The sequence below is a fragment of the Miscanthus floridulus genome, chromosome 16 (assembly GCF_019320115.1).
Source record: "Miscanthus floridulus cultivar M001 chromosome 16, ASM1932011v1, whole genome shotgun sequence".
NCBI lineage: Eukaryota > Viridiplantae > Streptophyta > Magnoliopsida > Poales > Poaceae > Miscanthus > Miscanthus floridulus.
The window spans coordinates 28,452,332-28,480,071 of record NC_089595.1 but is presented as its reverse complement, the minus strand read 5'-3'; the positions used below and the strand labels follow the sequence as shown (position 1 = coordinate 28,480,071).

Sequence of the window (27,740 nt, the reverse complement as noted above, 5' to 3'; positions counted from 1 at the left end):
CTAACCCCACCGGTGAGCACTGTAGCTCCGTGACCGCCTCTGAAGATACATCTTCAAGGGCGGTTCTATTAAGAAAACCGCATCTGATAGATGTCTATTTTCAGGGGCGGTTACATTAAGAGAATCGCCCCTAAAAATGGATCTTCAGAGACGGTCCTCTTTACAAAACCGTCGCTAAAAGTGATCTATTTTCAAAGACGATTCATTAAGAGAACCGCCCCTACAAATGCATTAACAGAGGCAAGGCAGTTCTCTTTAGTCAACCGCTCCTAAAAATGCTGCCCCCCCTAATTACCCCTTCTTCCTCCTCAGAACAGTATGCATATTGAGTACCATTAATTCACTTGGAGGGCGAGAAATAGCAAAAATAGAGGGAGGAGGTTTTGCCCTTTGAACCTTCGAAGGAGTTAGGTTTGAGAGGTGAGATAGTGGCATACCTAAACTCTTTTCAAACTTTTCATGTTCATTTCTTTCACTTAGAGATCTAGAGAGAGACATGCATGATGTTAGATTTTTTTTATTTTTCCTAGCAATTTAGACTGATTTGCCCAACTTACTTTGGCTCACATGAACTCTAGTTAATTTCTATATTTACTTTATCATTTTTTAAGTTTTAGGTCTAGAATAATGTAATATTTGTATAGAAAAATAGACATCAATTGCTTCAACATTTATATGCGAATAATACCTTCATGCAATTATACCTTTTATTTTTGAAGGGCACATATGGACAGGTCATGGATGTACACGAAAAGAAGACATGAAGCTTCCTACATACAAGATGTGAATGGTTTTATTGAAACAGCTAAAAGGCACGCTTTGATTAAGCAGACAAAAGATATATATTGTCCCTATGTTGACTGTCGAAACCGTATAGTACGCCGAGATCCAAATACGATAAGATCACACTTGGTAAGAAGGGGTTCCATGGAGAACTATGAGATTTTTATACCGACAAAAGAGACTCGATGTAAGTCAGATTACCTATGGTGTATGAAAGTAGTGTATTCTTAAACTCATCCTCAAATTTGGTTTTATGTGCTTGTGCTATCCTTTTAACCACACATTTGCCTTACTTTCATGTAGGAAAGAGTGGATGGATTCGGCCAAGTTGAACTTGAGGAACGCATACCTTGACCCAAATCTCATTTGCGAGGCACGTCACGCTGGACCTCTGTTGTGGCAAAATGATCATCCTGCATTTAAGGGTGCCAAGGGCAAGGCGGGAGAGGCAATTAGGAAGGCTTCATACAGGGAAGTAAGGAATGAAGCTGCATTATATATGGGGAAGGCATTCATAGCTCATCAGAGATTCCAATATATAGAAGCCCCGTATAATTTCGAGTAAGATCGACTACTGTCTTTTTTTCATGCTATTTGGTAGATGGTTTACATTGACACTATTATCTTTTTTGTACTAATGCAGCGATCACTTCATCTTAGCAAGCATCAATTTGAGAGTTCGCAGGATTTCCATCTTTGACTCTATGAGAAAAGATAGAAAAATGTACCAAATTTCATCAACGTGTTACAAACATAAGTAATTGTAGTTCATTACTTGTGACACTATTTTTCATCCGATTATCCTTATAGTGAAAGTGATTATTTTGTTCCTTAAATAGCGCGTACAGATGGTACGTTAAAAAGGTGGGGTGCATGACCCAGCGAAGAAGAAGATGGATGTTTGTGTAAATCAATGGGTACGACCATTTTCTAACTCAGATAGCTTATCATATTTCTTACATAGAACAATGTGTTTCACTGTATTGTTTGTGTGCATGTCACCAACCTGCAGTGCTCGAGGCAGCCTACCGAAAAGCGTGCTTTGTGGCTACTATGTATGTCAATGGATGAGAGCCAACGGGACTTACCACAATAACCCTGAAGACGTAAGTTGCTCTATCGAACCATATCATATGCATATGTTCATTAATATGAATCTAGCTAATTTATTCCCTTTTTGTGTAGCATCAAGTAACGAGGCCAAACAAAGTAATTACCCAAAGCGATGTTCAACTTGTTCAAGAAGATTTATGCAAATTCATGGTGCGGGAGGTTCTTAATCCGAAGGGCTTATTCTATGATCATGACTCGGAGTATGCATCACATCCCAAGTTTAAGTCCCTTCGCCTAAAATGCTTGTATCCCTTCTTTTCATTCTTTGGGATGTACAAATACTTTGTTGATCATGTGTGTATAACTTGTGCACTACTGTGTATTTATGAAGTTAATTTGAATCATTTGCAATCGGGTATGAAATTTAGTGGGAAAACATGATTTCAAATTTGGCGGGAAATTTTAAATTCAAAAATTTGAAACCGATTTTTAGAGGCAGTTGATAACACTGTCCCTGAAAATATATTTTCAGAGGCGGTTGCATTGCCACAACCGTCCTTGAAAAAACATTTTCAGGGACGGTTGCATTGCAGTAGCCACCCCTGGTAATGCATTTTTAGAGGCGGTTCATGTATTGGAACCGCCTCTAAAAAGAATTTTTAGAGGCGGTTTGCCTATTGCAACCACCCCTGAAAATATATTTTAGAGACGTGGAACCACCCCTGAAAATACATTTTCAGAGGTGGAGATCCTAACATAACCGCCCCTAGAAATGCATTTTTAGGGGCGGTTAAAAGCCCGCCGCTAGAGACGCCCCATCTTTACAATAGGTGGCATTGTAGCGGTTGCGTAAACCGCCCCTGAAAACCCAGTTTACCCGCCTCTAAAAATGATTTCTGTAGTAGTGCCTCAACCACCACCATGTAAGAGAAAGAAAATAAACAACCTAACTATCCAACTTATGTGCCACTAAGCAAATATTTTGCACTCTCTTAATTGTAGTAAACAAATTTCAAGAAAATAATTAACATCAATCAACATTTTACTCATTATTGTACATATGTAAGCTTAATCCCCATTTATTAAAAAATATGAATGTTGACAATAAAAAAATATAATCCCAATGACTAGTTCTAGATCCAAACCAATCCCTACTTAAAAACTAATAAATAGACTATTAAATTCATATATGGCACTAAATAAGGGTATAATAATCTTGTTTCCCTACTAACTTTACCTTAGTACCTTCAAAGATTTGATACAATTTCTTTCATAATGCCTCAACCACCATGCGAGAGAGAGAGAAAATCAAAACTTTAATGAACCACTAATTTACCAGTAAAACTTCAAAAAGAGGTTTGGAATAACATCTACTAGCCTTTTAGAACCCCCTCCAACAAAGGAATCAAAGTCAAAGCTTTCCCCCTTAGATTTACAATTTTTGGAAGGTTGCCCCAAGACCTCCCTTTCTTCCTCCTCGGATTGTAGTAGATGTCCTGAATAGGAAGAAGAAGACTGTTGTATATACGTAGATCATTTGTAATGACGGCTCTATATCAAGCCATCTCAACCATGTCTAAAAATCACATCATGTTCTGGGGCAACCGATAATACTAGCAGCATCTAAAGATGCATTTATAGAGACGGATGGCTTAGTGATGCCCAAGAGCCGCCACTATATAGGTGGCTCCTGATTGAGCCGCCCATAGCCTGACAGCCAAAAGTGTCTCTACAAATCACTTCTGCAGTAGCATACGTGAGAACGTTTTGGCGCATTTGAATAGAAAAGGTCACATAATTTTCTATTAGTAGGCCAGATCCAGGATTGTCCTAGGCGTGCTTTTGATATTGACTTGTTTGGCACGTACCTCTAGCGGGTAATTTTTTTTTTTGAGTTAAATTTATGAGAGGTCCATTAACTTATGAGTAGGTTCCAGTTAGGTCCATCAATTATGAAAATGTATTTTTTAGTCTATAAATTATTCCTCCACATGGACTTCTTATGCTGACGTGGCTTGTTGACTTGTCCATCTGAAGCAGCTCTTGGCAATGCATTTCCTCATACAGGTTGTGAGCCTCCTCCATCTCGAGGCAGCACCTGTTCAACGTCTCCTTGTCCACCGCGGTGCCGGTGCCGGCCGCGGGGCCCTCGGTTAGGAGCTCCCTGTAGATGACGTAGTGGCCCGGGATGCTGTTGGTGTAGGCCTGGCTGGTGTACTCCACCACAGCGGCGCCGTGCGGGCGGAGCAGCGCGGACGCGCGCTCTATGGTACCCTGCAGCTCGGCCTCGTCCGTCTTGTCAGACTCGATGGACAGGAGGGCGTTCTTGCGGCGCAGGAACCGGAACTGCGGCGCGGAGTTGTGGAGCTAGCTGGCCACCCGCCCCACGGTGCCCAGATGGCCGGCTGCCTGCGCGATCAGAAGACGAAGGAAAAAAACAGAGCAGAGACGGAGGCTTCAATAGAGCACAGGCCGAGCAACTAGAATCCATATTGGGCACTCATTAGCTTAGACAAATTTCTCCGTGTCGGGGGTGCTCGAGCAGCCATCATGTGGTGCTTCTCATGCCGTCGCCGTCGCAACTGCCGGGCAAACAGCGCCAGCACATGCGCCAGCGCGCCTGATCACTGCAAGTAGCCCGCGAGCTCCCCGTCCTCGTTCGCTACACGGCACACTGTGCGTCCAGGGACGCGCCTCCGCCTGCAGCGCCTCGAGCTCTTTGCTTCTACCGCGTGTTGACGAGGCCCAATAAGTAGACCGATGTCCGTGGCCTCCTGCGCGACCTTGTGTGCCAGCCCGTTGACGATGGCCACGCCGTGGAGGTCCACGCGCAGCGCCCCCGGCAGCATCGAGTTCACGTCCAGGTTGTTCGCCCCCGCCATGGGGATGTACTTGCCTGCCTAGCTCTCACCGATGAGGAAGAATGGCATGCGGCGCATCAGTTCTGACGACCGACGCGTAGCTTGTGCAGCGGCCGGTGAGCGCGCCGACCAAGGTGGGGGATGGCTGTAACACCCCGGGTGTTTAAATACTAAAACCTAACATGTCATCATACGCATTGCAAAGCATTTAGCATTTGGTGAAAACTTTGAGATGCATACTAAAACAAGTTTATATTTATGTTGTATGTGTTGAATTGTATTGTTTGACTCAAGTTCAAAGTTTGCTTGGATTTTTAAATTTTCGAGAAAAACCCTGATTATATTTTCAGCATTTAAATCCTACCTTAAAAACTCATTTTAAAATCTAAGCATATTTTGGGATTGAGCCCAAAAGCAAAAGTGTAGAGCTTGACAAGTTATACAAAGTTTGTTTTTGGAGTTTTCAAAGTTGTTATGAAAAATTTGGAGTAATTCGAAAAGGCGTAATTCGTTAAATTTCCCCTATTCGAATTCAAAAGTTCATATCAAAATCTAGACTGAATTTGGGCGTGGTTATAAAAGCAAAGTTGTAGAACTTTTGATTTTGAACAACTTTTATTTTTGGAGATTTTTGAGTTGTTACAAAAATTTGGGAGTAATTTGAGTTTCAAACTAGATGGCAATTCTGTAATATTGATGAACAGTGTTCACCGCTCTTGCTACATGGCCGGCGACCGTCTTCGGCGTTCCAGGCGCGCGCGTGGCGGCCTTGGCTTCGCGCTGGCGCGGGAAAGACTCCGCCGTGGCTTCTCCTTGCTTCCTTGGCCATCTTATAAAGCTCTGGAGCAGTCGCCGTTCTTCTTTTTCCCTTGCTCTGTTTTTCCGTCGGCCTTGCTCATCTCCGGCAAGCTCGCACCGTCGCGGTAGTGCTCCACCGTCGCAGCTAAAGCCAGTTCCAGCCCCGTCTCCTTGCGCATCCACCCAGCCAACTGTGGTCGACTGATTTCGCCGGGAACTCGCTGACCACGTTCTTCTTCCTCGCGGCTGGCAACATCTCCGTCGTGGCAGCGCCGTCGTGGCCAGCGCTCTACGGTGAGCCTCTGACCTTGCGAAGCCTTGTTTCAGCTTCTTCGTGATGCCGTGGTGCTTCGTGCCCGGTTGATTGACCATTTTGTCCACCGCAGTAGCCGGAACATCGCCGTCGTCGTGGCTTGCTCCGCCGTGGTTGCTGTGAACGTCGACCCATCTCTCCGTTGGTCCTTCGGCTCGGTCATCGACTCCAGCGTGATCGGGGTGAGCCCCTGAGTCTTTCTGGGCCATTTGTTTAGTCGCTACCGGCCTTGTTTCACCAGCGTAACGCCGCCGAGCCGCTGTGTCCGCCATGGCCGGTACCGTGCTCATTTCATGCCGCAATCGATGCAACTAAGGGCGTCAGTAGGTGCGCTTAGTCGTGGGGAGTATGTTGGTGCAGTTGCCTTCGCCGTTAGTCTCACCGACGGCGGGGAATCATCGGTCAGCGCCGTCGCCGTCGCGGTCAAAGCCAGAGGTAGAAGATGACAGGTGGGGTCGGGTTGTCAGCGACTCAGCGTTCAAAATGGATTTTTTTCTATTTTCATATTTGAATTAATAGTGTCTGTTTTTGTTATTTTTGTGTAGATTTATTTAGAGCTCTAAAAATTATGAAATTTTTTGTGTGACTTCTCTGTGATGTACAATATTTAAGAAAAATATGAAATAATGTTTTTCAGTACTTTTTCAATGTGATGAAAATTGCTCAATTTATTAATAAATGGATTTCCATGATTTTTCTAGGCTTATTTAATTGTCCAAAAATTATGAAATTTGTTTTGTCACTTACTTATCATGTAATGAACATTTACAAAAATTTTGAGGTCAATTGGAACAAGTTGATTTATTTCATAATTCTTAATTAATTAATTAATTCATAAAAGCAAATAGTAACCTTTAGTGATTTAGGTTTTGTTTGCATTTTAGATTGAGTGATGTCCTTGGGTCATTAGTTGGTAATGATCCTTGGCAATTAATGTAAGTAGTACGAAAAAGATTTGGTTAGTTTGACTTGTAACTGTACCGCGAAGGAAAGTTGTATTCAAATTGTTAATTTTTGCATCCATCATCGAGCATCATGTTTCGTATTCCGCATCATGTTAAACATGGCACTGTTACTACGTGTAGTGAACGAAGGTGAACACGTAGTAGTTAATCAAGTTGCGGAGGAGGTTAATCCGTCTGTTGAGGTCGGATCGAATACTTGTGAAACGTCGCAGGAACCGAACTTTTCCGTCAACGAAGGCAAGCCCCGGATGCATACAACCTTACCTTGTATTTTACAAATTGATTTCGCTTTTGTTTCTTTTTACTGCATTAAGTGATTAGGAGTCAAGTAAAAACCAAATTGGTACATTACCAACCTTGTTATTCCATATTTACCATATTACCAGTTTTAAATTTCGTACATGCCTAGTTTTGCTTAGCTATGCTTATAACGATGAAAGTCGGGTGATTACCTGCCACCTGCAAGTTTTAAATGGAACCTTGGTTACTTATGTTATCATATGATATGGGAATGTGGAGTAATAAATCTAGACCGGACGGACTCGGTGTGTGTGAGCCACAAGACATGGAGGTCTTGTGAGCGGGTCCTTTCCGTCTGTATCGATTAAGGTCCGTACCGTTGTTGAATTGCATAAGGTGAGACTTTGTAGTACTAACCACATACTCCGGTAAGCCTTTACTCGGCTATTCTATTATGAGAATGGCTACTCGCACACTGGGAGTGGAGAGATGTCAAGAGTAGCGTGTACCCACGTGGCCATGGGCTGGAATGGTGGAGTACTGTATTCTCGGGTGGCGCGGACCCGTTCTTATTTTAGAGAATCCAAGAGTAGGTTGGTATATGTAGGTCGGGGACCTGCATATGTCGTGTGGTCTGGAATCCCTAGCTGGGTCTTAATCGGTTCGAATCGTCGTTGCTCCTCGGTTATGGAGACTCAACTCACTGTTCATTATCATAGTATTAATAACTGGAACTTGAGAATGGTTTGTGAAGGTGTTGGATATGAAGTTCCATGATCTCATTACGGATCGTGTCATCTTCGTATATGATTTTATGAAGTTTTAACTGTTGAAATAAAGAATTTTGTTAAATAGCTTTTACGCAAAAGAACTTTGATTATTGTTAAAGCCATACCTTGAATCCCATGAGCCGGCATTCCTGAGTTCTATCAGTTTTATTTCGGTTAAGTCTTGTTGAGTACTTTTGTACTCAGGGTTCGTTGACCCCTTGTTGCAGGTGAGGCTCATGAGCAGATCTGTTTTGGATCATGCTGCATGACGGTTGTTCCTTGTGATGACGATGAGAAGTAAATGTGTGGCCCTTGGGCAGGGCAGTTTCATTGTGTGTTTTGTATTATATTATAATGCCACTCCACTATTTCGTTTTGTAATAATCATCGAACTTAGTTATGAGGTTTGAAACTATGATTTTGTAAATTATGTTATTGTAAGACTTCCGCTGTTTTTACTCGGGTGTAGATATTTGAATAAATGTTGTAATACTGCAATGACTCTATAACGTGATCCTACTCGGAAATCGTGGATGATTCGGGGTTCCCCGAGGACAGCCGACAGTCTTGTTAAGTTACCGGAAACATATGCACAGATGTCAAAGGTCGTCGGACAGTGACAGGTGCATGTGGGCCCTATAATTTAGGAGGTTCTGCCACAATGGCACACGGCTGCTGCCCCAGCTCGTGGTGGCGGCGTCTAGTGAGCACAGGGATAGGGGTTACGCCTACGGTCGCGCCGTCCTCGCCGGCTCTCGTGCCACTGCTGGAGCTTGCCGTCTCGCCATCGGCTCCTCACCGCGCGGCCTTCCTCTAGCTCCGCGTGTTTGTCCGCGCCGTGCTCTCGGTCAAATCCTCGTTGGGGGCTGTCTTCGTGGCTGTAACGACCCAGGCCCGGCACATGGTACAGGCCCACTCTACGGAGGGATGGGCCCCACCTACGTAGCAACCCGCTTACGCTTTTGTCCTCGCTTCGCGTAAAACGGTTAACCGAAGGTTACTACATGTCCTTGGCCTGACTATTTAAGTTGGTTCGTTTTCCCCTCAACTATCAGTATGTACTAAAGTTCTGGTGCTATAGTGTCCCGGTGCTACAGTAACCAGCAACCAGAGCTGCAGTACTGTCAATTTGGCCCAGCCCATCAGACCGGCCCATTTTTTTAGCGGGGTCTCACATACACCCACCCTTAAGGACTCGACGTCCTCGTCGAGGGCCGAACCAACCAACCCCAAATGGGACAAATGTTCAGGATTGACTCTCTTGGCCCACGTACATATTCCCAGCTCCCCGGTCCAAGTGCCATGCTCTCACAGGAGCTATGAGCAACCTGTCTGAGCTCCCAAGCCATATGTCCATGAAACCGCGAGAGTTGGCTCTGAATACCATTTGTAACGACCCAGGCCCGGCACACGGTACATGCCCACTCTACCGAGGGATGGGCCCCACCTACGTAGCAACCAGCTTACGCTTTCGTCCTCACTTTGAGTAAAACGGTTAACCGAAGGTTACTACACGTCCTTGGCCTGGCTATTTAAGTTGGTTCGTTTTCCCCTCAACTATCAGTATGGTACTAAAGTTCCGGTGCTACAGTGTCTCGAAGCTACAGTACCAGCCGCCCGAGCTGCAGTACGTGCCCATTTGGCCCCAGCCTATCAGACCGGCCCATTTTTTTAGCGGGGTCTCACATACACCGACCCTTAAGGACTCGACGTCCTCGTCGAGGGTCGAACCAACCTACCCAAACGAGACAAATGTCTAGGATCGACTCTCTTGGCCATGTCTATATTCCTAGCTCCTCGTCCCAAGTGCCATGCTCTCAAAGGAGCCATGCGCAGCCTGTCCGAGCTCCCGAGCCATATGTCCGTGAAACCGCAAGAGTTAGCTCTGATACCATTTGTAACGACCCAGGCCCGGCACACGGTACAGGCCCACTCTACCGAGGGATGGGCCCCACCTACGTAGCAACCCGCTTACGCTTTCGTCCTCGCTTCGCGTAAAACGGTTAACCGAAGTTTACTACGCGTCCTTGGCCTGGCCATTTAAGTTGGTTCGTTTTCCCTTCAACTATCAGTATGTACTAAAGTTCCGGTGCTACAGTGTCTCTGTGCTACAGTAACAAAGCAACCAGAGCTGCAATACTGTCAATTTGGCCCAGCCCATCAGACCGGCCCATTTTTTTAGCGGGGTCTCACATACACCCATCCTTAAGGACTCGACGTCCTCGTCGAGGGCCGAACCAACCAACCCCAAATGGGACAAATGTCCAGGATCGACTCTCTTGGCCCACGTACATATTCCTAGCTCCTCGGCCCAAGTGCCATGCTCTCATAGGAGCCATGCGCAACCTGTCCGAGCTCCCAAGCCATATGTCCGTGAAACCGCGAGAGTTGGCTCTGAATACCATTTGTAACGACCTAGGCCTGGCACACGGTACAGGCCCACTCTACCGAGGGATGGGCCCCACCTACGTAGCAACCTTCTTACGCTTTCGTTCTCGCTTCGCGTAAAACGGTTAACCGAAGGTTACTACGCGTCCTTGGCCTGGCTATTTAAGTTGGTTCGTTTTCCCCTCAACTATCAGCATGTACTAAAGTTCTGGGGCTACAGTGCCCGGTGCTACAGTACCAGCAACCAGAGCTGCAGCCCTGTCAATTTGGTCCAGCCCATCAGATCGGCCCATTTTTTTTAGCGGGGTCTTATAGTGGCGCTCATGCTGTGCGCGCTCCGCCACCTCATGGCGCACCTGGCACACCGCACGGATCCCGAGCGCACCGCCACGCTGGCCTAGCCTGGCGCTGTCATGGCCAGCGCCCTGCTTGCTGGCGCGGTGATCCGGGTGTGCGTCCGGTGTTCAACACCGAGGCAGTCACTACTAAATTATTTTTAATGGAGACGGGCATTTTTCATTAGTGGAGGCAGGCATTGTAACCGCTTCCAATCTAATGTCACCGTTAATGGAGACTTTACGGAGACGGTTGCTTTGCCCGCCTCTGTAAATCAAACAGAAAAATTAAAAAAAGAAAAACCCGTGAACAGGCCCGCCGAGCCCATCCACGGGCCGCCGTAGCTGCAGCCGCTCGCCGGAACCTGAACCGCGCGCACCACCGGGATCCGGCCTCCCTTTGCTGGATCGAGACGCCCGCCGTCGGGATCCGGCCTCCCGGAGCTGGATCGAGACGCATGCCACCAGATCTGGAGGTGGAGGGGAAGGGAGAGCACCTCAACGCTGAGATCCGGCCGCCCTCCGTCGATCTCCACGCCTGCTTTGCTCGAAGCCTGCTCGCGGTTGACGGATCTGGAAGCTGCTCGGGTGGGGGAGCGTTGACGCGCCGCTGGGGCCGCCCACCACCGAGGCGTGCGTCCTTGCCGCCTCCGTCCGCGCCGACGGGGCGGCGCGCCCACCACCGCCGGAGGGAAGTTTTTTTCCCTTTCCTCAGTACTTATACTCAATTAATTCGGATGTAATTTTCAGATATATCAGATATTTATCTGATATCAAATGCAACTAAAAATATCTTAGTCGGATGTCAAATACAAATACAAGATTACCAATTTTTGACGGACATTCGAATCCAGCAATCTGAACGGATATATATATCCAACTGATGTCCGAAAGGATACCGCACAAATATTATCGTTCCTCGTCAACGGTCAAAATTTCTCCGGTCATAGTAAAATTTCTCATTTGTTAATCATCTAATCTTGTTGGCTACCATTGCACTAAAAGAATACGAGCATCTATCTGTCAAGTTTGAGATGTGACCTCTACCGAACTTCGGTACGCTTAGTTTCGTAGTTTCTATTCAACTGGACTGACCTAGTCAATCATTTGACCATGAATGATCAATGCTCAGACGTGTAGTATCGCAAAGAAAATTATCTGCAGCCTAAGCAAGTGACAAATTATTCGATGTGAACCACCTTCTTGGTAGTATCATAAAAGACCCTAGAAACATATTTAAATCGCTCAAAAAAATAAACTTGACATATCCATATTGCTCTATAGATACACTTTGTTCAAAGTTGGGATGCAAACTTGTTTTTTTAAAAAAAATAATATGAAAATTACAAATTTTATGTGTTCGCTGGTACCGCTCTATTCTCTTTTATAGAAAATGGAAAAAATATTCAGCAACTGCATCTGCAAACAACAGCCAATTCTTACAAGGTTTTCAGTTTAAATGCTCGAAATTTATAAAGGGGAAAGAGCTCACTCAAATACAGAGATATCAAATGCAAAGTCTATCATTGTTTCGCTATCCATTCTCGATGAAGACGTCCAAGGCGACAACCACGCCAATGTTTTGCTTGCCAAATGAACTTTCTCTCTTATGTCCTCACACTACAGCACCATCCAAAACTGCAACTAGTATGACCCCCTTGAATATAGCCTGCATAATTTTTTTATTTGTTCTAAAAAACAATGTCGTTATGGGTACACCAAATTGCTCAAATAATATCAGCAACTCCATGGAAATCATTTTTTCTCCCACCCAATTCCCGTTAGTCAATTTTCAAACATATGGGTAGTGGATCTAGGTGGGATAGTGTATAACTGTTTCATTGCAATCACAGAAACAACACTCATCTGATTAATGTTACCCTACTCTATGCAACTTAAACAATAAATTTCCTGTCTAGTTTCTTTTTCCACATACCATTCTTCATTCTTTGGCAAGATTTTGATGTTCATTTTCAACAATACTCATTGTAATACTAGGAATTTTTATTTTAATCCTACTAAAATCATATTTAAAGCATAACACGACTTGACTTTCATTTTTATTTCTAATCCTTTTCTTGGTGCCATTCCATTGTGGCAGTTCTAGCATGAGATAGTTATGCCATGCCACCACATGCAGCAGCGTGAAAGGTTTACCACAGTGGCAGCCAAAATAGTGAACTGTTACGCTTGTGTGGATGCTTAATGCCACCTCCCACCCTTCCCCCCTTCGCCATTCCATATGGCATGATAGGTGTGACTTATGAGCAATCCTCCTTGCCCCACCCCTGCCCCGCCTCCCTTATCTTCTTGCTCCAGCCATTTGCTCAAGAAGTAGCAACACATTGCCGCCAGCCTAATTCAAGCCTAAATTCGGCGATTTGAGGCTGAAAGCACTCGCAGGACCTCTAGCAACATACCCCCCCTCATGATTCCATGTATCTTAGATGCTTTGATAGTTTCCTCAATGAATTTCCTCTCCTAGGGTTTTACAATGATTTGGATATTAGTAGCAATTGAAGCATAATTAGTTGGATCAAAAGATTAGTTATGGTGGCTACTAACACCCCAAGCACCATAAAACCCCAAGATGTCACTAATCTCCCTCTCCTCATGTCAGAGTACAAACCTTGGCACAAAAACCCATAAAAACATACTTAAGAAGGGTTTCACCAAAATCGGTATTTAAACCACGAAGGTTACCATACCCGTTAATTCTAAGTTTATGAAAGTGCATCTAGGTCCCTTTGTCGATTTTGGTGGTTAGATGACAAAACAATTAAATGACTAATGAGTTTGGTGAGTATTTGAATAGGTTTCATTGAAAATGATCATGTCAACTCATGGTATTGCTCAAATGAAGAAGAAGCGAGCGTATTTGATGGTGCAAAATGAGATAAAGAGAAATAAATATGGTCTGGTCTCAATAGTATAGTAGCTTGCTTTGCATGAACAAGGAGAGATTGATAGTTGCTTGGTATTTGATTAAGTATTGAAGACTGAGTCAAGAATGCATAAGTGAAGAAATGCGAAGGGTTGATCTAAAGTTTAGTGGTTAAATTTTAAACCATGGGATCCAAACATGGAGTAATATGGGATTTGTGGGGGCAGATTAAAGCTCTTATCCTTATGTGTGGAAAATGGAGCGTCGCTAGCAATTTTTCCGCATATATAGACAAAGAAGAGGAAGAAGAACGATATAGAGATAAAAGAAGAGAACTCTTATTGGATCGTAATGGATCCACGCTAGTACGTAGAGTAGGATAAATATGTGAGTCCCCTTCCCTGCTGCAGAGTGCAGACCATCGAACCTCCCAGCGGCGATTCCAAACCCAAGTTTCTAATATGCGGCCGTGGCTCCCCTACTGGGTACATCGCATCACTCGTTGGCCCTCGCTGCTTCGTGCAGCCGTCTTCCTCCTACTCACGGCCGCGCCGCCACTCTTCTGTGAGCTTGAGCTTGACGACGACGACATGTATGGCTATGGCTATCCTTCTTGCAACTTCTGCGCCCCTGCCGTACCCGCCTGCACCGCTTACCTCACATTCCGCCCCGCACCACCGTTTTACACCTCTCCCGTGTCCGTATCCTATCTCCTGAACGCCAACGCCTCAGCCGTCGCCGCTGCGAACAACATCACCCTCGCCGAACTCCCAGTTCTTCCCAACAATCACAAGTTACTTGTTCCCGTCCCATGCTCCTGCTCCTACAGCGGCTATTACCAGCACAACACAACCTACGTAATACGTGAAGGTTCGATGTCTTATAACATCGCCAGGGTCTCTTTCCAGAACCTCACAACGTACCACGCTATAAATCATCTGAATGAGGTGAACTACTACGAGCATGCCGCCTTGGTCAACTCCATCATCACCGTACCACTCATCTGCGCTTGCCCGTCCGCTCAGCAGGCCGCCGCCGGGGTCAGGCATATGGTGACATACGACGCCGGTGAAGAAGACGAGCACACCGTCGCTCACCGCTTCGGCATTGACCTGCATGCACTCCGGAGCGCAAACCTCTTTCCAGGCCACTACAACTTCACCGAAGGCGACACGACGCTGCTCGTCCCGTTGAAGAACCCACCTACTCCGGATATGTTGGCCTTATTAGATCCTCCGGCGCCGGCACCAGCGGCGGCTCCTGTTGTTGTGCCGGCGAGCCACTGCCAGCCCTGGAGTCGCAGGTGGATTGATGTGGGTGTTGGTTCTGGATGCGGTGTTGTCGTGTCCGCTGGAATTGTTACTCTTCACATCTTATGTCGTCGTCGTCGTCGTCGTCGTCTGCAGCATGACAGGATGTTAGGCAAGGAGACATCCCTTGTTGCTGCTGTGCGTGACGCGGTGGATTCACTGGTCGTCTACACTTACTTGGAGCTCGACAGGGCGACGGCAGGGTTCGCAGAGGAGCGTAGGGTGGCAGGCTCCTCGGTCTTCCGCGCGGTGATCAACGGCCAAGCGTTCGCAGTAAAACGCGTCGCTGCGGACGTGCGCGGCGAGGTCGGCCTTCTTGCCCGCGTCAACCACTCGTGCCTCATCCGCCTCTCTGGCCTCTGCGTGCATCGCGGGGACACCTACCTGGTGCTCGAGTTCGCCGAGAACGGCGCGCTCAGCGATTGGCTCCACGGCGGCGGCGACACCGCGTGTCTCCTCAACTGGAACCAGCGCGTGCAGGTGGCGTGCGACGTGGCCAGAGGCCTCAACTACCTTCACCACTTCACCAGCCCTCCTTATGTGCACAAGAATCTCAGCAGCTGCAATGTCCTCCTTGACGCCAAGTTCCGGGCCAGGGTCTCCAACTTCGGCCTCGCTCGGGCCGTAGCCGCCGGAAGCGATGGCGGCGCCGTGCAGGCGACACGGCACGTCGTGGGAACGCATGGGTACCTAGCGCCTGAGTACCTGGAGCACGGGCTCATCAGCACCCATCTGGACGTGTTCACCTTCGGGGTAATCTTGCTCGAGCTCTTGTCCGGGAAGGAGGCCGTGTTCGTCGCCGCCGATGGGCATGCATCGTTGCTCTGGGAGGCCGTGGAGGGTATTGCCGGCAGTGACGATGTGTGGTTCAAGCTCAAGGAGTTTATGGACCCTCGGTTGCACGGCCACTACCCGTTCGGCCTGGCGTTCACGATGGCCGCGCTGGCCCTGCGGTGCGTGGCGCGAGAGCCTCGTGCCAGGCCCTCCATGAGTAAGGTCCTCGTTCTGTTGTCGGCAGTGCACGACTCGACGGTGGATTGGGACCCCCAGAATTATGGCGTTTCCGAATCCATGCTTGTCGGCAGGTAGCAATCTAGCCGTGTCTGTTTCTCTAGGTATGATCCTAGGATCGCTAAATGCGGACCTTTAATTTGGTCCAATTTGTAACACATCTATCTATTACTCCCCAACTCTCAAGAAACCAAGGAGAAGTATCTCATTCCAAGCATAGGAGAAGCCCTACTCCATTTAGAGCTTAGAAAATAAGAAGAGAATGAGGAGTGTGCATGGGAGTGCCAGGCCTGTTGGCATTTTCTCCGAGCTATACCTTGACGGATTGAAGCTCATGTTCGATCGGGTGATATCCGGGACAAGGATGGCAATGGGTAAATCCCCATCGGGTATGGCCACCCCAGACTCATCCCCGCCATAAAAATTTGGTACCGTCAGAATACCCATACCCGCCTTGGGTGGGGAATTTTCCCCAGACCCATACCCGGCCGGGTAAATCATACCCGGCGGGTCACCCGTACCCGCCAATAATTTATTCACGCACATGAAAATCAACAATTCAACAGCAACCAGCACTAACCAGAGCACATAAAATTAGGTAAATAATAGCATATAATAATATCTTCTGCAACCGACAGTCACATTACACCATCACACAAAGTCATTCTGTCATAAATCATTATATTACGACGCGCTTTACTCACACGCCTATTGTTTCGGCGGCGGGACCGTGGGAGGCCAGGCGTCAAGCCTCCCTCGAGAGGTCGAGGGCTCCAGCGGCCAAGTCGCCAGGCGGGACCGACGGGTGAACCTAGGGTTTTACATGGGCTAGTGGGCTTATTTAGTTTTGGGCCGGGTATTTTTCACCCATGGGTAAACGGGTACGGGAATTGCTGGAACATACCCACACCCGTGTACCCGATGGGTGAAGGGTTTGGTCCATTTATGTACCCGTGGGTAGTGTGTTTAGTCCATATTTAGACCCTAATGGAGTAAATACCCGTCGGGTATCGGGTCGTGGGTCCCCATTGCCATCTTTAATCCGGGACTCTTTATGGTAATAAATCCTAAGATTTGGTAAGTGTTTATTTTCATTCTTCACGGGTTCATCGCTCACAGCCAAGTGCTCTAGTCAATGTCATCATAATTCAGATTAGACTAGTAAGATATACTCCCTCCGTCCTGAGATATAGTGAATTATGGAATTTGAAATTTGTCCTCAAATATATTACATTCGGGGAACAAGAAGATAATGTTTACTTATGTACTTGCCATATTTTGTAAGGAAAGTAACTCATGTACTTGCCATATTTTGTATAAGGAGACTACGAGTTCACCCTTTAATCATGCCGAATAGAATTAGATTTCAATACATTAGGAAGGTAAGTCAAGGGTATATACGTCTATTACACTCTCCTTTATTTTGTTTTAGAATAGTCAGACTGCACTATATTTCAGGACGGAGGCAATAGGTACGATACGCTCACAAATATTTGCGGATTCCCCCTTGGTTTGTTTGTCGTATTCAAAGGGTGGTGGCAGCCCTGACTGATCTCTGTATTCCACCATGTTTAGGTAAGTTTTTATAACGATGGTCTACCCCTATATATTGGGAGACTTACCACCCGTCTCACCCCTTCCCTGTTGCTAAGTGGCTCAGGGACCTGAAGTGAACAAACAATGTATCCCTCTTACCTATCTAGTTTCATAGCCACATATAGAAATTGTCTTTATCCAACCTATCCTTTAACCTTGTGTTACCCCAGGATGAACCAAATTCTTTATTAGCTAAATTCACGTTCCCATGGAAGTCGATAATTTAGAATACTCCCGGATGAAAGCTATATCAATAAACTTATAACCTTCTTCGCCTTATACTGTAGTCCGACCAATCGTACTTAGCCTTTCAAGATGAGCAGCTCAAGCACAAAACGTAGCACCATCCAGTGTGTTGGACAACCCTTCTCAACACCATATAAACTCTCATTCGCTGCTTTTTTACCCTTTCAAATTTTCTAGACCTTTCGCGCTCTTGAGTATCACCTCTGGTCCAATAGCCCTAAGCATTTTTCTCCAAATAACCCCCATCAGCTTCGTCCGCGTCACGTCCTCCTTTGTCATTGTCAACTGCTTCATCCCCCACATGTCAAACAACCATAATTGACACCAGCTTAATTTGTCCTCAGCGGCTCGACAACCACTACCACCACCACCTTGTTCATAGGCAATCAGCACTTCTACATCAAGCTAAGCTATAAATTTGTCAATGTAAGTTTATCTTCTTCAATATTTTTCTTCTCGTGGCTCAACGATGCTAACGGGTGTTTTGTTGTGCTGGATTCAAACTGTGTAGTCCTTCACAAACCTTGTACAATCAAGTATGATCTGATTGTCACGTCACTCCATGCAAGATGGTTCTTGCAATCGCTACACGGACAAAGAATTCCGATTATATTCTTTGTCTCCATAGAATGCTTCTCTACGGTTACAAGAAATATATCAACTTCTTGTCAAAAACCAGGTTTCCACCTTATTGAACCATATATCCATGAGTTCCTGTACTCCATATTTTCCAACAATGATCAACAAGAAACAAAAAACAAAAAGATTAAGTTAGATATAAGAATCATTAATAACCTGGAAGAATTTAATTAGTATATAACAATAACATAATTCTGAAAGGTGTGATTCTAATTTCAAATTATATATTAATATTGTTTAACTTTTTAATCATGTTGTTGTCGTAAAATACACATATACGTGCTACATATTATATTCTTCATGCGGGAGAGAAAATAAACAACCAAATTAACCAACTAATGCACCACTAAACAATTTTTTAAATTTTCTTTAAATAATATAAACAATTTGTGAAGAAAATAATTAGCATCAATTAATATTTTACCCATTATTGTACATGTAAACTTAATCCTGTTTACTAAAAATATTAATATGAATGTTGACAATTAAAAAACTTATCTCAAACCCTAGTTCTAGATCTAGATCTAGATGCAAACCAATCTCTCTCTAAAAACTAATAAATATACCACCAACATCAAAGCATGACAAACTAAATAAGGGTATAATCTTGTTCCCCTACTAAATTTACCCTAGCACCTTCAAAGTTTTGATATAAATGCACCCATAAAATTTCAACCACCATAGAAGAGTGAGAAAATCAAAACCCTAATTATGCACTAATCTACCACTAAAAGTTTTAAAGAAAAGGCGGCTGTTATTACCATCCGTCTCTAAAAATAGAAGCATTTACAAAGACGACCGGTAATAACAGCTGAGACAGCTGGTAATAGTAGCGTCTCTAAAAACATGCGGCTTGGTTTGGGGTCACTGTGGCCCCGTTCGGATGGTATGGTTCTGGAGGAATTTAGATGGTTGGGAGAAATTATGGAGGAATCTGTGAGAAGAAAACACTGTTCCGGATAAAAAAAGAAACGAATCAAGCTGGGTTTGAGGGCACGGGAACGGGGCCACTATAAAGACGGCTCCTGTCAAAAAAAAAAGTCACCATTGCTACGAATCAATTCTGGCGACAGGAGAATGACATTTTTTCTAGTACTAGGCCCACATCAGGATGGTGGCATGTTTTTAAAGTTCTAGGCCTGCTTTTGACAATGACATGTTTGACATGGAGTCATGCCAGACCAACAGACTTAGAGCATCTCTAAGAGATTGTCTAAAATTAGTTGCCAAATTCCATATTTTAGCTATTTTGTAAAATAGAAAAGTCCTCAAAAGAAGAGGACTCTACAACAGCCTAGCTATTTCTCATCTTCTATATTGAAAAGTTCGACGTCACCTGCCCAAATCCCAACCGGGCAAACTACCGTGATGGTGCCTGAAACACAGGTAGTAGCATCTTCATCGTGCTCACATTAGAAGCAGCTCCTTTACAGAGTTCTTATCGATGACATTGCAAAGTACAGATCATTGACATGGCTCAGTACAAAACTGTATATTCCAGCACAATATAGATGAACTTTGTCAAGTCTGATCACTGCAATTTCCAGAGCTAGCTGCTGATCTCTTCGATTTGTTCTACTGGAGTAGTAGCCTAGTACTCTATTAAAAGAACAGCATTGCTGCTAGTCTGCTACTACTGGAGCCGTGCAGGTGCAGCGCGGTGGCCAGCAAAACCAGCAGCATACGAGTTTGCTACAAGGCGCCAGAGTTCGGCGGCCTCCACAGAGCCCCTGGTGCGGTGCGGCTGATCTGATGACTAGTTAAGCTGTGCCTGTTCCCACCGTCACCCGCGCGCCGCCATGACCACCTCCTCCTGCAGCTCGGCCGGTGTGGGGCACTGGGGCGGCACGGGGACAGGGAGGATGATGGCGAACGCAGGCACGCAGCTACGTGAATTTGCGTATCCATGACAATGTTGACGAGCACCGGCACCTAGAGGGAAGCGACGACGCCGTAGAGCACGACGGTGGTTGTGGACGGGAAGGGTCGAAGCCAGACAAAGCAGTGTACCGGCGGGTTGTCGGGAGAATAGAGCCACGCGAAGCGCTCTCTCGCGGGAAGGACTCCCCGCACCTAGGAAATCGCGCGGGAGGAGCGATGGCGAGCGTCGTAGGTTTGCTTTATTTACCTAGCGGAATTCATGGGATAGCCGGCTGGGTATTTTAGAAAGCCAGATACAATATCTGTTGGAGTCTATTTTATACCACAAATTATCTAAACTGGATTCAAAATCAAAAATAGCATCTCTGTTGGAGTTGCTCTTAGGGGGTGTTTGGATCATGGGGCTAATAATTAGCTCTTGTTTTTGCATACCAATTAGAAAGGCTAAATGTGGGATAATTCTAGGCTAATAAGAGCTAAAGGGGATAATTGGTGGTTAGAGTCCATTAGCCCTTATTAGGCTATAATTAGCTCATGTTTAATCCATTTTCACAAGATGAGCTAATTTTTAGCCCTAGAATCTAGACAGGCCCTAAATTTGGATTTTAAATTGGCTCTCTAAACTTATTTAGACAGTCAAATTGGATATGGTCTATAGCAGAGTCTATAAATCACTCTCTATTTTTAAAGTCTCCGAATTTTTTCTTGCTTTCCTTTTCAGTCTCGTGCTTTTTTTGTTCGTATGGTGGCAGTGACCTCTGTCGCAAGGACAGGCTCTCGGCCGGCAGAACAATCGCTTGTAAAATTGTGATTTTTTTTGTTACGAATACTAACTAGATATGTAAAAACATTGAAAAAACTGTTGAAAATATACACTTATGTATATAATTATCATAACAGAGGTATCATCGTATTTGTCCGGGCCCCTTAATCAAAGTTGTTGATTCCGCCGCTACTTGTGCATGATGCTGGCAATGTAGACGTGAAGCAGGTCGCTATAGGGCACCACCTTTTTTTTTTTTGCGAACGAAAGTCGCGGGATACACGAGGAGGAAAATGAGAGAAGCCGATGAAGAGGTTGTTGGAGAGCTTTTTGACCCGTAAATAGGTAAACCGAGAATCACGGGGATATTTAGAACATCTCGGAGATGCTTTTAGTTCAGCTCTTTTCTGCTGGATTGTAGTACCTCGTTTTCAACTAGTGATCTTTCCGATCCAGTTTTTTTATACAAAACGCAGAATGGACGGCACTTGTCCTCGGCCACGCCCGTGTGTGATTGTTTAACCGCCTGGTTGCCATTTTTTTATGTTTGTCCGTCTGGTTGCCGTCTTTTTGGTTCGTAATTTTTTTGAAGTCCACACAACGCTATTCACCGGGCAGCGTGTTCAATAGCTGTTTAACACGTCAACCCATTCCTGCTCCGTGACCGCAATATACTTCCATCCGGGTGTCCCAAATAGTAAATTTCTCTTTTCATCTCTGCGATTTCATCCCGTCCGAAGCAGTAAATTTCTTCTTTTCATCTCTGCGAATTCATCATCCTTATCAATGACCGTAATACTTCCGTATGGGCAGGGATGGGCACACTATATATTCAAGGGTATTCACATGGATACACATTATTTTGATTATATATATATATATATATATATATATATATATATATATATATATATATATATATATATATATATATATATATATATATATACATGTATTTGTATTTTTAAAGGAAACCTAATATGGAGCCTCTGTAACGGATCTAGCCCAAAATATACGTCTTTCTGCTCATTTTCCTCCCTATTAGGCAACCTAACAAGGCCCAACAGCTCAACTAAACTACCACCAGCCCAACTAAACTCCCACCAGCTCAACTGAACTGCAGGCATCCATCACCGGAAAAAAATTATATATGACACCGTTGCACAGCGGACACGTGCGACATCTTCTAATCGCTTAACACGCGTTGTGCTCACTCGATCTGTTTTTTTTTTAGCAACACAACCCTCTTTATTCGGCTAGGAGGATTATACATATTACAAACAACATCAGGTGGATTTAAGAACCAAACATGCTGCCCTAACTCGGCATCGATCGAGCAACGAGCTATCTTATATGAGTATCGGTATTTGAGTCCTTGTGCTCATGTACAAACTCGACACATCTAAAAGTTGTCTTCCTCGCATTGATCTCCCGGATAACCTGTCTATAGATTCTGAGACCGCCTTGTTGGATACTCTTCACGACATTCAGACAGTCACAGGCTAATCTGAGACCGTCAGCTCGTAGGTTTGAGGCTAGAGCCATCCCTTCTCTGTATGCAATGGATTCCATCACCTCCGGGTTGACAATTCTCTGATGGACCAGTGCCAAGGCTCCCATAAATCGACCATCCTAGTATCTTGCTATTGCTGCCTCCGAAGTCATGGATGTGTTCTTGGATAAAGCCACGTCAACATTGATGTTAACAACACCTGAGGGGAGTGCAATCCATGTCGGCCTACTCTGGTACACCCTAGTCTGGGGCCGCTGCACTGCTTCCTCTCCCCTAGCACCAACACAAGCCTATCCACAAAATTATGCATCAATAGAGGGCTTTGGTAAACATTTTCATGGATCTGTCTTCCATCGTGCAAATCAAATAGTCCACAATGTGATCATCACTCTAGCGATATCTTTCTATGGTAGGATTTTCGTCATGGCCAAGACTTAGCGTCATTCTCCATAATTCCACTCAAGAGTTCCATTGTCTCTCCTGCCCAAGTACATCTTCCCATGTCAACAAAACTAACCACCGCAGAAGTGTGGGCTCAGGCCCATCGGCTCGATACCGTGGGGCTGATTATTGTTTTGACTGGTGGGCCTTGGGACACGCGTCAAACAAGCACATGGTGTCACATAAATTTTTTGCCTCATGTGTCAAACAAGCACATGGTGACCACCTGGGCCTTGGTGGCTGGCGCCACGTGGTGACGACTTGCTGTGGGAAACCGGCCGTGGCCCCTCTGTGCTTTTGTAGGTATCAATTTGAGGGACTTTTTCAATTACTTACTAGCGTATTTAATTTATTTATTTAAATTTAAATTAGTGGCTTAATTTGTAGGTACAAATATTAGCCTTTCGATTATGAAAACTTTTATTTATACCCATATACATTTTGAATACCCAAGCCTAAAATCTTGGACCCGCCACGCGTCCCCAGTAGTAAAATTCAACTCAATGACAATACACACTGAGGAGTAGCTAGCCACGGCCCCCGCGTCGCTCTCTACAGGGCGACACGGGCGGCGAGCCTCCACCCCAGCCACCGCAGCCCCTCTCCGTCGCTGCTGCACCTCGCCGCCGGGATGCCCGTGCAGCGGCTGCGCGCCCCTGTGTCGCTCTCGCCCAGGGCGGCTCGGGCGGCGCCTCTCCTCCCGCCGCCGGGCTCCGTTCCCTCCGGACGGACGGCGGCGGCTTGGTTGTCGTGCTCCACCGTCGATTTGTGGCTCTCTTGGCCGGATCTGGTGGAGCCCGGGAAGGAGGCCGCGGATTCGTGTGAGGCTGTAGGCGGAGCGGCGCGTACGGGGCACGTCCGTGCGGGCGCGCCGGTGGCTTTGCGGCGTTCGCGGGTGAACCGGCCATGGTGCGGCGCGTGCTGTGGTGGCGCAGGCAGTGCCGCCCTTTGCGTGGGTGCGCCAGTTTGGTGCCTCGGCAGTGGTGGCCGCCGTGCACGTTGGCGAGGCTGCTGGGCTGGGGAGGCCTCGTTCCTTCCTGGGGCATCGTGCGGTGGTCGGCGCTGGTCAGGATGTCATCGGTCCTCCACGGCCGGCAATGCATCAGTTTGCAGCAGCGATATCTCGTCCACGGCGTCTCTCTGCAGTCGTGGCCACGGCGATTGGTCTCGCTTGCGGTGGCCAATTTCGGCAGGGCTGCGGTGGCTCCTTTGGTTGGCGAGGCACAGCGGGTACGTTGGTGGCAACTAAGGTCTTGGTTGCGGCGTCCAGTGCAAGTGGACAGTGGTGTGGCAAGCTTTCTCCTGTAAGTGACCTTCATGTGGTTGGTATCTGTTCGGTTGACTGCGGTCCATTTCGACCGGCGCTGTTGTGACTGGCCACGCATGCCAGTGGTCGGCTCGCTACTGCTGCGACAACAGCCGGATGGCGGCTCTTTGAAGAAGTTTGTGCATGCGGGAATGCTCGTGGCATCTCTAGAAGCTTTAGGGACGACGACGTGCAGCGAAGTCGGCGACAACCTTTGCATGGTGCAGGAACAAGATGTGACTTCCCACGGTGGTTTGTGCTATGTAGGATGGAGGCGGCCCTGGTTGGTTGGTGTGGCGGCGGCAGGTCACGCATGCCTTTGACCTCGTTGGTACCACAACGATCTCCTACTAGCGGCGGCTTGTTGCGGTTCTTGGCTATGCCAAGTCACAGTGTGACTGGTTTGGTGACTTGGGCACGGGGGTTGTCGGGCGAAGGCCCTGTCTAGCCGTTGGTCATGACCGATAATGGTGCTCTCTTTGGCGTCACGCCCCTCGTTGGAGGCATTGTTGTGAGGCTCCTTTACCCTCTGGGAGTTTGGTTGAAAAACCGTGGTTCTCCTGTTAGCGGTGTCGGCATCTGTGGATGTCGTTTCCCTCCTTGGAGGCATTGTTGTGGAAAACCTCCTCCCCCCTTCTAGTCTACCTTGTTTGTTCTCCGCGGCGTGCAAGGTGGCCTTCGATGGTTGTTGCTTCTGAGGTTCACTGGTCTTGTGTTCTCGTGTGGTGGTGGTCTTCTTGTTGCCTCTTTCGTGAGGGTTGTGTTGTGTTGTTTCTTTATTTTTTGTAAAACTCTTCTCTATTAATACAGACCCGGCATGCTCTTGCCGCTGGTTCTTCAAAAAAAGACAGTACACACAGTCGGTGACCCCAAATGTAAAATCGGCATTCCTAAAGCAAACATTCCCAAGAGTCTGAAATTGACAACCACTAGTCTGGAAGACAGCATGTTAGCGCCAAACTTATCTTGTTTTGTAGTTGGGGTTAATACATAAAATTAAACGCAATTTTTTTTTTGAACACAAGTTAATACATAAAATTAGACGAACAAAAGATTTGTGGGTTAAAATTGGACTTAATCCAATAGAAAACATAGGAGAAATTAAATCTATAGCCTTTTTGGTGCCCCCTTTTTGACATCATGGTTTATTGTATGCACTAATAAGATAAAAAGGAGTACTAAAAAGCTGTTTGAGCACCGTTGATGATAAGTGCTTTAACCTGGATAGAATTCTTGTGGTCCCCAACCCCAAGAACGGCGTTGGGCACCAAGAACTGGAAGCAGCCTTCAGGGTTGGGCAGCCCATTGGAGAGGTCCGTGCACAACACTCTGAACACCGACGACTGGTAGTGGCTACGGCACGAGCTCCTGTCACCGTAGCGCGAGAAGACCAGCTCGCATTGCGTCAACGGTAGCTGTTGAGCACCGTTGGCAGCGGCGCATGATGTGTGAGGATGGATGCAGAGCACCGAGATGGCACGGCCAAGCCGTTCCTGCATCACGTTCAGCAGGAACAGTCGGCACGGGACGCTGCCAGTGGTGGCCGCTTGCTCACCATCATCTCGGCCTTGGTCCGCGAGGAGGAAGAAGTTGAAGCCGACGTGGAGGCGGATGCTGAACTCCTCCCCAGCGCGGACCTTGGTGGTGCACGGCCAGTTGTGCGCGCCGGCGAAGTGGTCCAGCAGCGCGGCTGTGGAGCCCATGAAGCCGCACGACTCGCGGGGGCAGTGGCAGGGCGCGTGCGGGCACACCTGACGGTGGCTTTCCTGGCCGTGGTAGGCAGGCGTCGCGTCGCAGCCGTGAGCCGCGTACGGGCAGGGGACGCGGATGCAGTCCACCAGGCGCTCCATGGCGTGGCACCGGCGGTAGCCGCCGCGCATGGTGGCGCGGCAGACATGGCACTTGCCGTTCCTGGTGGCCTCCAGCTTGTCTCGGCAGGCCGAGCACACCACATGCCCCACCTCGCACTGCGTTTCCCGGCGAACTTGTTTCAAGAAATGTTGCATACGAATCGAACATGAAAAACTGAAAGGTGGGCGGGTACCTGGAAGATGGGAGGCCTCAGCGTCAGGAAGCACACGCCGCACTCCAGGGCGTCGGCATCGCACACCGTCACATTCGTCACTGCGGTCCTCGTCCTAACACGCACGTCTGGCGGCGCCGGCGCCGCCGCTACTGCCGATGCCTGTTCATGCGAGTCTTCTTCATGTTCGTGAATGCTGTCGCTGCCCAAATCCTCGTCCTCGTAGTGAGATTCCGAATCCTCCTCGTCCTCATCGAATTCCGCCAACCTCCTCTGTCGCCTCCTCATAGCTAGTGCTTGCCCCCTGACCTTACCGTAGTCGTTGTCGCTTTCCACCTCCATGTCCTCGTCATCCACATCCACATACACTTCGTCCTCGTCGTCGTCGTCCTCCTCCAAATCCTCGACGTTGTCCTCGTCCTCATCCATCACCTCCTCGTTCTCCTCGAATTCCACCTCCTCTATCGCCATGACTGCAGCTCTCTTAAACCCAGTCTCTGAATCGGACGATAAAACTAACGGGATTGAAGTGCCCGGTGCGCGCGTGGTGGCGATGTCTGTAGCGAATGCAGCCAGCGGAGTGACGCGAATCTTGTTCCTTCTCTCCTAGGCCTCCTCTGTCGCCTGCTCATAGCTAGTGCTCGGCTGCTCGCCCCCTGACCTTACCGTAGTCGTTGTCGCTTTCCACCTCCATGTCCTCGTCATCCACGTCCACATCCACTTCGTCCTCGTCGTCCTCCTCCTCCGAATCCTCGTCCATCACCTCCTCGTTCTCCTCGAATTCCACCTCCTCTATCGCTATGGCTGCAGCTCTATTAAATCCAGTCTCTGAATCGGACGATAAAACTAACAGGATTGAAGTGCCCGGTGCGCGCGTGGTGGCGATGTCTGTAGCGAATGCAGCCAGCGGAGTGACGCGAATCTTGTTCCTGCTCTCCTAGGCCTCCTCTGTCGCCTGCTCATAGCTAGCCCTGTTTAGATTGTAAGTTTTTTCACTCTTTCTTCATCGTATTAAATCTTTGACACATGTATGTAGTATTAAATATAGATAAAAAAATAATTAATTACACAGTTTGATTGTAAATTACGAGATAAATCTTTTGAGCCCAGTTAATTATAATTGGACAATAATTATCAAATACAAACGAAAGTGCTACAATACCAAATACTAATTGCAGACCCTGATCTAAACCAGGCCCTTGTACTCGGCTGCTCGCCCCCTGACCTTACCGTAGTCGTTGTCGCTTTCCACCTCCATGTCCTTGTCATCCACATCCACATCCACTTCGTCCTCGTCGTCGTCCTCCGAATCCTCGACGTTGTCCTCGTCCTCATCCATCACCTCCTCGTCCTCCTCGAATTCCACCTCCTCTATCGCCATGGCTGCAGCTCTCTTAAATCCAGTCTTTGAATCGGACGATAAAACTAAAGGGATTGAAGTGCCCGGTGCGCGCGTGGTGGCGATGTCTGTAGCGAATGCAGCAGCGGAGTGACGCGAATCTTGTTCCTGCTCGCCTAGGCCTCCTCTTATGACCTCTCTGCTCCGCCTCTTCCACTTCCGATATGAGGCTCATTCTCTTCGACTTCCGAGATGAGGCTCATTGACTGCGAGCAGGACAGT

The 27,740-nt window shown here is 47.0% G+C and overlaps 3 protein-coding genes across 3 annotated transcripts; 1 reads left to right on the top strand and 2 right to left on the bottom strand.

Moving 5' to 3' along the window:
• Positions 1-13,851: 13,851 nt before the first annotated feature.
• Positions 13,852-15,789, top strand: LOC136510483 (protein LYK5-like). The gene has a single exon (XM_066504910.1). It carries the CDS (start codon positions 13,852-13,854, stop codon positions 15,787-15,789), a length of 1,938 nt encoding a protein of 645 aa, XP_066361007.1.
• A 9,485-nt stretch (positions 15,790-25,274) lies between these two features.
• On the bottom strand, positions 25,275-26,407 carry LOC136510481 (E3 ubiquitin-protein ligase SINA-like 10). The gene is made up of 2 exons (XM_066504909.1): positions 26,141-26,407; positions 25,275-26,063 (listed from the first exon to the last, which is right to left on the bottom strand). The coding sequence occupies exons 1-2, from the start codon at positions 26,405-26,407 to the stop codon at positions 25,275-25,277; spliced, it is 1,056 nt and encodes a 351-aa protein (XP_066361006.1).
• Positions 26,408-26,753: 346 nt separating this feature from the next.
• LOC136510480 (uncharacterized) lies at positions 26,754-27,500 on the bottom strand. The gene is made up of 2 exons (XM_066504908.1): positions 27,350-27,500; positions 26,754-26,947 (listed from the first exon to the last, which is right to left on the bottom strand). The coding sequence occupies exons 1-2, from the start codon at positions 27,498-27,500 to the stop codon at positions 26,754-26,756; spliced, it is 345 nt and encodes a 114-aa protein (XP_066361005.1).
• Between the last annotated feature and the right edge of the window lie 240 nt (positions 27,501-27,740).